Source organism: Platalea leucorodia, assembly GCF_965183815.1.
Source record: "Platalea leucorodia genome assembly, chromosome: 19".
In the NCBI taxonomy this organism is placed as follows: Eukaryota; Metazoa; Chordata; class Aves; order Pelecaniformes; family Threskiornithidae; genus Platalea; species Platalea leucorodia.
The window spans coordinates 1,685,869-1,695,740 of record NC_138841.1 but is presented as its reverse complement, the minus strand read 5'-3'; the positions used below and the strand labels follow the sequence as shown (position 1 = coordinate 1,695,740).

Here is a 9,872-nt window from a genome sequence, read left to right as displayed (position 1 = left end):
CTGCCCGGCCACCAGCGACCCCCCGGGCTCGTCACCCTCGGAAGGGTGAAAAGCCCAGCTCAGGCCGTCGGTAGCCCCAGACCAAGCTCGGCTTCCCAAGAACAAATAACAGGTTTCGGGTTTTTCAAAGAGAGGGAAGCAACGGCAGCTAATAAAGGTATACATTCAACCTGGGTTGGTTTGTTTATGTTTTAGTCCTGGGAATTCCCACTGCTTCTAATCAGAAGATGAGGGTGGACCTTGCCTTTCAAATGCCTCAAAGATTAATTTCTGGAAAAAGCACCGAGGGATTTGTTTGGGGATCAATAGAAGCTATTTGGGAAAAACAGGTAAGGTGTGATAAGAGACAGGGGATCTTGGCACTGCTGCACTGCCTGCCTCTAACCAAATCCCTCTGCTCCCCGGGGCCTCGTGTCCCCGCCGTGGAGCAAGGGGACGTTTCCTCCCTCGGGGAGCCCGGCCGCAGCACGCAGAGGTCCAGCACGCTGGGTACCAAGGGTACCCGGCCCCTGGGGACCGCAGCCCATGGCTCCGGGAGCTCTGACGCCGCTTTGGCTGCTTCTGCCGTGATCCCCTGAGCCCCCCGGGGACTCGCTCTGGCCCTCTCAGGCTGCCAGCCCAGGGAGGTGGCAGTGACCGGTCGCCATCGGGGCCGGACCCAGCCCGGGTGCGCACGGATCAGCCTGCGTTTGCCACACGCCGACCCGACCCCTGGCGCTGGCAGCAAGCCTGTCCTGCACCGGGGGCTCTTTCATGCTCCTGGCAAGTGTTATTTACACAACTGTGCGCGCACACACATATAGCCACGCAGCCGCTCTCCCCCCCTTGAATAGTGCAATTTCCTCTCAGATAAAGAGCTCCTACCGCAGCCCCCCTTTCCCTCTCCCCTCCAACTTGTGCATGTCTCACGCACCCACTTCGGAGCCCACCTTGGGCTCTGATATTATCTCACTTCCTCGATATGAATATTAGCTCTGTTGTTGATTTACGATAAAGGGATGGGCTCCAAAACACTGTACTTCGGGGAGGAGGCAGCGGTGCAGTACGGTCTGCCGTGCCCCAGCTGAGAACAAAGCCTTTTCAAGAGCGGATGCTCGGTACCTGCCGCACTGCTAACTCGACAGCCCATCTCCACCGAAGCGCAGCTCCCGTTGGCGCTGCCCTCCCGTCCCCCCGACACCTGCCCCCGGCACGGCGGAGGGGCCCCGCGAGCAGCCCGGGGCTCCGCAGGGTGACGAGCGCTCGAGGGGCAGAGAGCGGCTCCGCAGGTGCCACCGACACGAGCCGCGGTCGGGCTCGCTGGGCGTCCCTGGGCAGCGGGGGACCCCGGTGTCCGGGTGAAATGCTCGGGGTACGGCGCCTGGTCCAACTTCCCCTCTATTTTGTAGCATCTTAACGTACAAAACGCAACTGAGGTCTGGCAACCCTATAAGATCCCTCACCAGCTGGACCTGGCCTACTTCTAGCTCAGTTTACGAGGTGAAAAACGACCACCTGAACAGTCCCCTTAACTCTTAACCCACCCAACGGGGAGCACAGGGAAGGAGAGAAGCGTCCCCGGAAAACTCAGATTTATTTACGAACCAGATTGCCTGGCAGCAGGAGAGCCACAGAGACAGCAGGTCGGTGCAGCGCTGTTCCACTCAGCTGAGGACATCACACCACTCCATCAGCCATCGCCCCCCCAGGGGACTATTAGATATTGCTCCTATTTCACAGACAAGAGATTGAAGAATAGCAGATAAGGCAAAATGCTGAAAAGCAGCAGCCAGAATCAGGGCTGGACCCGCAGGAAAGCTCAGCCTGCTTTTGAAGCTCTGGCCCTTGCAGTACGGCAAATCCTCCTGCAAACCTGATCTCATACGCCTTTTCTGGTGAGACAGGCAAAACCTGGAATAGGACCCGAGCATCCTGGGTGGCAATAAATACTCGCGTGTGAGCAAAATGAACTGCCCAAACCTGAAGCTATCTCGTGGCTTTGTTTTACTGCGTCCATACCCCAAATCCTGCAGTTAGGTGACAGCCTGCCCCACGGAGCAGAGCTGTAAATGACGATCTCTATCAGACAAAATGGTATCGTTGTGGGAGAAGCCCAGAAAACATTACCCACCGGGACGCTGTGCTGGGTGGGAACAGGGCCCAAAGTCAAGTGCAGGAAAATTGGGCTTAAATACTGCAGCTCAAGGCACAGGAGGGAAGACAACCTGCGGGAACAGGGTTGTCTTTAGGGTGACGGCGTTTGCTACACCACCTTGAGCTGAACTCCATCCAGGCTTTTGTGCATGGGGAATCGGGGGACACCACCCTCCCCGAAGCCCAGGTTACCGCTGGCAAGAAAAGCAGTAACACGGAGCAACTTCAGGGAGGCAAGGCCGGCTCCTTGCACGGAGGGGCCTGCTGGTATGCGAGGCAGCGGCGCGGGGGGCGGGCGTTGCTGCTGCTAATGTGGCAGAGTTTCCCCGCTGAGGGCAGGCAAAATGCCCATGACTCATTTTTCCAAGAGATGTTACAAACAATAGTAATGATGCCCCTGGTGGGTATGAATGTGAAAAGGCACGACGGGGGGGCAGCCATGCTGGGCACCTTGTGTGTGGGCTGCCAACGGAGGGTACTGCCACGAACAAAACCTGCTGGAGCCAGTTTTTGACATTGTGTGCGACGAGAGCCCTTCTGCAAGGGCTTTGGGGGAAGGAGGGCACAATGGCTGCCCAGCAAACTCCTCTCCCCACGGCACCCTATCCGCTTGTCATGGGTACCAACCCCGTCTTCAGCCAAAGAGGGGACCAGTTTTATTGCCCAGGGAGAGAAAAACGGCAAAAACAACCCCAAACGGTTCCATCCCCATGTGGGACTGGAACAAGAACAGGCAGGGAATTTCGGAAAGCGTTACAGCGCGTTAAGGCTGCTCTCCCCCAGCGCCTGCCTCTACCCTCCACACAAGTTTTCCATATTCAGATGCTGCCCTAAGGGGACAGCTTCTAAGCCGTTTGAGTCCTTGACCTTCCACTGTTGTCTGTTTGATACTATTATTTTTAGGCACACAATCCTTAAAACATACCAGCACTTGAAATAAGTTCCCAGATAATGTGCACTGAAGCACGAGGTGGTGAGGCTTCGGGAGAAGGGAGCTGTGTGGGATCAAGGGTGGTGGCAGAGCGTGCCGGAGGGAAAGGCGATTCTCCCCTTGTACAGCCCACGCAGCTACACATCCCCTCTCCCTGTTCACTTATTTTACAGACACTCAGAAGGCTGCAGGCCTGAAGAGACAGGGAATGCTGGAGGCAGCCCAAGCTCAGCAAGCAGCCAGGGGCGACGCAGGGCGTCTGCTCCTGTTTGCGGTGTCCTGCCAACACAGACCCCCGTCCCGCCCGAGGACGGAGCCCACCGCATCCCACGGAGCCTGAGCAAAAGCGCAACGATGCCTTGCAGAGCCAGGAAGGGCAGCAACCTGCAGGCAGCTGGCTGGCGCAGAGGTTTAGGTTCAAGCATATATAAAATTGTCCTATAAATCATTGCGTGCTACCAAAGAACCACAGAGAAACTGCTCCCCTCTGGAAAGGCAGGACCACTCTGCCTCCCCCCTCGGGGGGCTCTTTCACAAGCACGGAGAGTCTCATCCCGCAAAAGGACTGGGCTGGGCCAGGGCAAGCAATTCCCAAGTGCAAAAGGGAAGAAATGCAGCCTTTTTCCCAGAACCCCAAAGCCACAGGCAGAGAAAAGGGACAAATATTTACTCAAAGCACCTTCCAGTGCTGTTGAAGGTGCTAACACTTCTAAGAAAGAAAAAAATCAAACACTGCAGAGCCCCACCTGGATCTGAGCGGGCTCTCATCTGCCCGCCACCATCAGCGCGACGGTCTCAAACCGAAACGCCGCACGGTAGAGAGCTCTGCCGTCTGCAAGCTGTGCCATCATTCGTGCAGAAGCAGGTCTCAGTCACTCGCTTTTTAAGAAAGAGCGAGCTCTATTTCTACAGAACAGACATTCAGGTACGGGGAGATGGTATCTAAAACTACCGTCAGCTCGATTTTCGGTTGTGACAGATATCTGAGCGCTGGTAGCAGTAAGAAAACTTTCTCTGGCAAACCCCACCATAGGCACTTTGTTTCCTAGAGATGGGTGAACACTGCAGCGTGGTATTTGCGCCACAACATGACATCGCGCTGCAATAATCCAGCACGCCGGGGCACTTCTAATAACGCCACCTCAAGGCATCTTCTTCAAAAGGAGCCTTTACCGGCACCCCCCCGACCCACCCCGCTCCCCCCAGCCCCGCGCTGGAGGGAGAGGAATTTGCGCCTTATGAAAAAGTACAATTTGCAAAAGCGAACGCAAGCGGCTTCCAGGCAGCAGAAACCCAAGCGCCCGGGGTTTTCTAAAGACAGAGCCCAGTTGTAAGCGTTCACTCTACCTTGCTCCTCCTCACTGCCTCTTGCTCAGCCAAAATCAGAGCCTTCTGCTCCTCATCCCCTCCTGGAGCAGGACACCCCAGGCTGCGGAGGAGCCGGGGAAGGTGCTGGTGCCCGGGAGATCCAGGCACCCTGTCCGGCCGCCGCACCGTTTGCGAGCAGCCCCGCACCAGACAGCCCAGTTTGCTTTCTTCCAGGTTGTTTGGGAGCCAATAAAGCTGCTTGAATGCTGGGGAACTGTGTGTTCCTGCGGAGGCTTATGACACTTCGCTGGAGGGGCAGGGGGAGCTGGCCGAGCCCGCAGCACCCCCTTCTGTCTACCACACTCTTTTGCAGCCAGTTTGGGTCCCATTCTGGCACCGCCGGGTTCCCGCGGCTCATGGACGTTACCTTCTTGCTGCCTGCAGCTTGGAAACGCTCAGGAAGCTGGAAGGATTCGGGGTTAAAAAATCAGCAAGCGTTTAGATGAGTCAGCCCTGTGGTTTTTATGAGGACAGACAAGTGCTTCTTGGGAAGCCAGTTCGGCAAAGCCAGAATTGTTTTTGTGCCCCGGCTATGTGCTGGTAATGCCTAGAAGCTCTGTTCTTGGACCACAGCGCTCCGTGGCCGGGCGCTCCTCAGACAATGGGGCTGTGTTTCCTCCTGGACATCCACAGGCGCCCGCACTCTCCTGCAGCCTTTCTGCCGTTGTCACGGCTTCCTTCTGGGGAGCTTCTCCTCGTCTCCTGCAGCTCCCCCACGCACATAATTGCTGCCTATTTTGGTACCTTATCACGAGATGCTTCAGAGCTGATTAGCCTGGACTTCCTTCCTCCCATCATCAACCTACTCCAATATTGACGTTCATTCGCGCTAATTTGATAATATCAAAGAGCAGAGGAGCTTTAGGAGGCATTACGGTGTCTCGAAGTGCACAATTTGGAGCTGGCAGCAGCACGGCTGATAAGGATGAGCTATTTCTCCTAATGTCCAATTCTTCCCAAAAAGCAGCCGCTCGCCAGCCATGTGCAAAGCGGAAGGACAGACCCTTGGAGGCTCCGAGCCAGTTTTATTTCAGTGGCCCTGGATAAACTGGAGCCAAGCAATATGATGCAACAGATCCCGTTAAATAACCTCTTTCTAAACACACACTATTAGTAAAAAGTTGCAAACACCTGGAAAGAGAAGTGATTGCTTCAAAGTTACTTCAAAATTACTTGGAAGAGAGTGCGTTTTTAGAGTCTCAAGGCCATCATCTGTCTGTGACAACGAAGAGACGCAGGCAGGTGAATTTTACAGCATCACAACCCCCCGTTATTGCGACACCCGAACCACTGACCGTGGCAACTCGTTCCTGCCTCCCCCGAAAGCCTCACCGGGTACGGCAAGGACAAAATGGAAAGCAGATGCAGGCCACTTCTTACAACACTGTTTTATTCCGTATGCGCTGGCTTCTGGTGAGGACTTCTGTTACTAAATGAGACTGGGAGGTGATTTCTGTTTACTCCGTGTCGAAAGGGCTCTGCAGCTGGTGAGCACAAACGCAAACCTACCGAGCCCGGGAGCAGGCTGTACTGCTGGAGCTGCCTCAGCCGCTGCAGCACGTCACGCTGCCTCGCAAAAGCTTCTCACCACGAACGTCTGCTGCGATTCTCCCGACGCAGGACTTCCTGGGATGGCAGACGCCGGATGATCTCTGCCAGAAGACTCGTGTATTTTTACCCTTTGAAGCAAGAAGTCCTTCTACCTTCAATTTATTAATTTTCATGCTTAAGATAATACACAAATTTAAGTTTTGAAATACTGAAAGCTTATTAAATGATTTCTAGTGCAGCCTGTGGACCAAGATTCATTTCTCTCCATCCACATCATCTTAGTCTGTGACTTACAATTACAGCCCAAACTTTCTTTTTTCTCTTTCTTTACATCAGAAAGCAGCAGAGGGGACTGATAGTCCCAAGTAAGCTCGGGAACTTATCTTTTGTTGACGTGATAAGCAACGCACGTCTCTTGTGGAAACTTAAATAGAACAGCCAGATCCTCAAACGGAGGAGGATAATAATAATAATAATAATAATAATAATAATAATAATAATAATAATAAACAACCAACATGATAAAAGCACAACTGATCCGTCTGATATCCCAACTTATTTACCAGTGCCACAGTTAGAGACTCTGCCCAAAGCAGCAAGAAATTAGAGAGATTTAATCCAAACCAACTGCCCTCTCCGCTTCTCTGACCTGAAGGTAAACCTTAGTTACAAGCACGCCTCCCGGTGCAGTTTGTACCCGTTGGTTACCGTGCCACAGCCCCAAGTCCCTCGCTGGAGCCACGCAAGCTCAGGGACCGCAAGCCGCCCCCGTGTCCTGAAGGAGCCCACCTTACGCAGACGTAACGCTCCAGAAGGCGCTGATATTTATCAGAGACTACGCAGATCCACGCTGAAAATCACTCTGAATACATTTCTCCCCCTTCTCTACTCACAGAAGGGCACGAGACTGAAAGCAAGCAGATTTACATTTACAGTTAATGTGAAAAATGTTTATTTACGAAATACATTGTGCACCGCTTCAAACTACAAAAAAAAAAAATTATTCGCACAAAGGAACGCGCAGTTTTCAAATCTGCATGCGACCCCCGTTACGCGTAACTGCCTGTCTAGGGCTCCTACTAGCACTGTATTCGCTCCGAAGCACCACAGCCACTGTTCTAGGCGAAGAACAACAAATCCTAGTTAGAAACACTTTGTAGCAGAGTGATATTGTCCCCTTTTAACATGATCCGACCTGCAACACAGAGAAAGGAAACGGGGGATTAGAGAGCTCCCAGGCTCTGATGATAACCTCATGTTTTCAGAAAACTCTTCACAAGGGCAAAGGTGCTTGCGAGAAGACGCCCACACGGCAGCTGGCCGGGTTTTCATCAGTAACAGAGAGCCCCTTCCCAGCTGGCTGCACTCCAGGACTGCACGCGCGGTGGTGCGGGGCCCGCACTCACAACCCACACTACAACGATTCAGACACAATCTCCACTCCAGCGCTCGGTGTTCGAACAGCACTCTGTCCCCCCACTAAGGGCCCGAACCTGTCACTTGTCACAGACTGCTCTTCATCCTCACCAGCAGGTGGTAAATATTAACTACCGCCACTTCGACGGCTCCTGCTTCGACTCGGAGATGACACAGCAACTGTCAGAAGCGCTCGGGGCCGCCTGCGTTAGGCTGAGAGGAGCCTGACTGGACCCCTCCAGCCACCCTGGCTGCAGGAAGGCGCGGTGCAGTCCGTACGGTGCTGTCCGTACGTATGGATTTGCTGTCCGTACGTATGGATTTGCTGTCCGTACGGCATTACACACGTTTGGAAGGCAAAAATCAGTCTCAGGCAGATTCTCCTACACATTCAACACACATTCAACACCGCCACCAGCTCAACAAACAGCAGGAACCGAGATCTAGCCAGCATCTGCTCACCGTACTTCGAACTCAACGCTCTCTTTATGCGTTTTGTACTTTAAAGCGTTGCTATTCGGAAGGCTCACGCAGCCAGGTTTCAGCCGTCGCACAGCTTACACAAACATACTGACATACCCAGCTGTTTCCTGGATTTTGTTTTGGAGTGAATCTCCTCTGCGTCGTCCAGCACCAAGTTCATATATTCATCAAAGCCCTAAAAATCAGCAACAAAAGCAGTCAGTGAGCCAAGTCCCCCACTCTAAACTTCAGCAACAACGACACAAACTATCATCAGCTGTGCTGACGTGGGCTGGGCAATTAAGCCTATTCACTGGAGAGACATGAAGTATTTCCACCACCCCTCCATGCTAGTTCTTCTTGACAGGAAGAAATAATCTTACGAACCTGAAAAAACCCCGAAACAATCAAAATAACAACAAGGGGACACCCTGATACTCACAATGATGCAGCCTTCTATCCGCATGTTCACTTGCTCATAGAGCCACACCTGGATCCTGGACCTCTGCAGACCGGTGGAGGAGGAGAGCAAAACAGGAACATAAACACTCCAAGCAACTTTGTCCTCTCCTACGCATTAAGCGCTCCGGGCTGCCCACGGCCACTACAGCTCTGCGGCGCTCAGAGGGGAAACTCTCCCACGTGGTTTCAGTTATGGCCTCGGGTGTTTTTAAGGTATTATGCTACGTTGTAAATACTTTATGTGCTCATTAATAAACATAGAATCATAAAACTGTTTAGGTTGGAAGAAAACCTTTAAGATCATCGAGTCCAACCGTTAACCCAGCACTGCCAAGGCCACCACTAACCCATGTCCCTCAGCACCACATCTCCCCGGCTTTTAAATCCCTCCAGGGGTGGGGACTCAGCCCCTGCCCTGGGCAGCCTGGGCCAGTGCCCGAGAACTCTTTGGGGGAAGAAGTTTTTCCTAATACCCAATCTAAACCTTCCCTGGCGCAGCTTGAGGCCATTTCCTCACTGAGTTCTAATTCAGACTTTATTTAAATAAATTTATTTAGAAAACTAGACCAACGTTTCAGTTTTTGCCTTGCAACTTGAGAGAAAGGTGCTGGTTTTTTCCTTGGTATTGCCATAGCAGACAGTAATGACTACCAGCACTTGGAAATAGTTCATTAAGTTCAGAGTCCGTATTAACATTTATGGATTTGTCCCATTCTGTATCAGGCCGTGTAACAGAAACCTCCTCACAGGCTATTCTTACGTGACACAGATTTTAGCACTGTCACAGAAAATATCCCCGCACACCGGGCTGCAAGATCAAACGCCTGTTACAGAGGGAATTCCTTAACGTGAGAAGGAAACGCTGAACTCGGAACTAGCTGTTCTTCTCACGTATCCGGACGACAGCAAGTTCTTCAGTTCAACAGAAACTGGCTTCAAAACCCGAATTAAAAACTGCGCAGCACCCATCCGGTGCGGGGCCCGGTCCCCACCGGGGCCACCCGCCGCTGCAAGAGGCACGGGGCCGCCCCCCTCGCCCGGCCGCGGTACTCACGTTCTGCAGGTAGCGGAAGATCAGGTTCTGGAGCGGAGCGTTAAGGACGCAGCACGGCAACGAGTCCTGGGGGGGAGAGACGCGGCCCTCGGGGCCCTCCGGCGCCTCAGGGGCCGGCACCGCAGCTCCCTCCCGCCCGCTCCCCCGCGCCAGGCCCCGCGCCCCGCCCGCCCTCCCCGCGGCTCCCAGACGAGGCCGCCCCGCCTCAGGAAGGATACGATGGGCTGCACCATCACCTTCTGCACCTTCTGGCCCTGCCCGCGGTACGCCATGGCTGCTGCTGCTGCCGCCGCCCGGCACACGCTCCCGCCGCCCGCGCCGCCGGAAGCCGCTAAGCACGGCGGGAGCGCGCAAAGAGCTCTGGGATACCGGCGGGCCCGGCCGCTCTAGGAAGCTGGGAGGACCGCCGTCTCTACTGCTCCCCGCCGGGGTGGCACCCCCAGGGACAGACAGACCACGCACCGACACCCCCAGGGACAGACAGACCACGCACCG

General features: G+C 54.0%; 1 protein-coding gene across 1 annotated transcript; it reads right to left on the bottom strand.

Annotated features, from left to right (window-relative positions):
- Window positions 1-6,917: 6,917 nt before the first annotated feature.
- On the bottom strand, window positions 6,918-9,788 carry SNRPE (small nuclear ribonucleoprotein polypeptide E). Its single transcript, XM_082330295.1, has 5 exons — window positions 9,596-9,788; window positions 9,378-9,404; window positions 8,304-8,366; window positions 7,979-8,057; window positions 6,918-7,178 (listed from the first exon to the last, which is right to left on the bottom strand). Exons 1-5 carry the CDS (start codon window positions 9,647-9,649, stop codon window positions 7,123-7,125), a joined length of 279 nt encoding a protein of 92 aa, XP_082186421.1. The 5' UTR covers window positions 9,650-9,788; the 3' UTR covers window positions 6,918-7,122.
- Window positions 9,789-9,872: the final 84 nt, after the last annotated feature.

Excerpts from the sequence above, each read along its gene's own strand:
- SNRPE (XM_082330295.1), bottom strand. The coding sequence starts at position 9,649 with ATGGCGTACCGCGGGCAGGGCCAGAAGGTGCAGAAGGTGATGGTGCAG. Across the intron at positions 8,058-8,303 it reads GGATAGAAGGCTGCATCATT|GGCTTTGATGAATATATGAA; the intron begins GTGAGTATCAGG and ends GCTGATTTTTAG. Across the intron at positions 7,179-7,978 it reads AAAATCCAGGAAACAGCTGG|GTCGGATCATGTTAAAAGGG; the intron begins GTATGTCAGTAT and ends TCTGTGTTGCAG.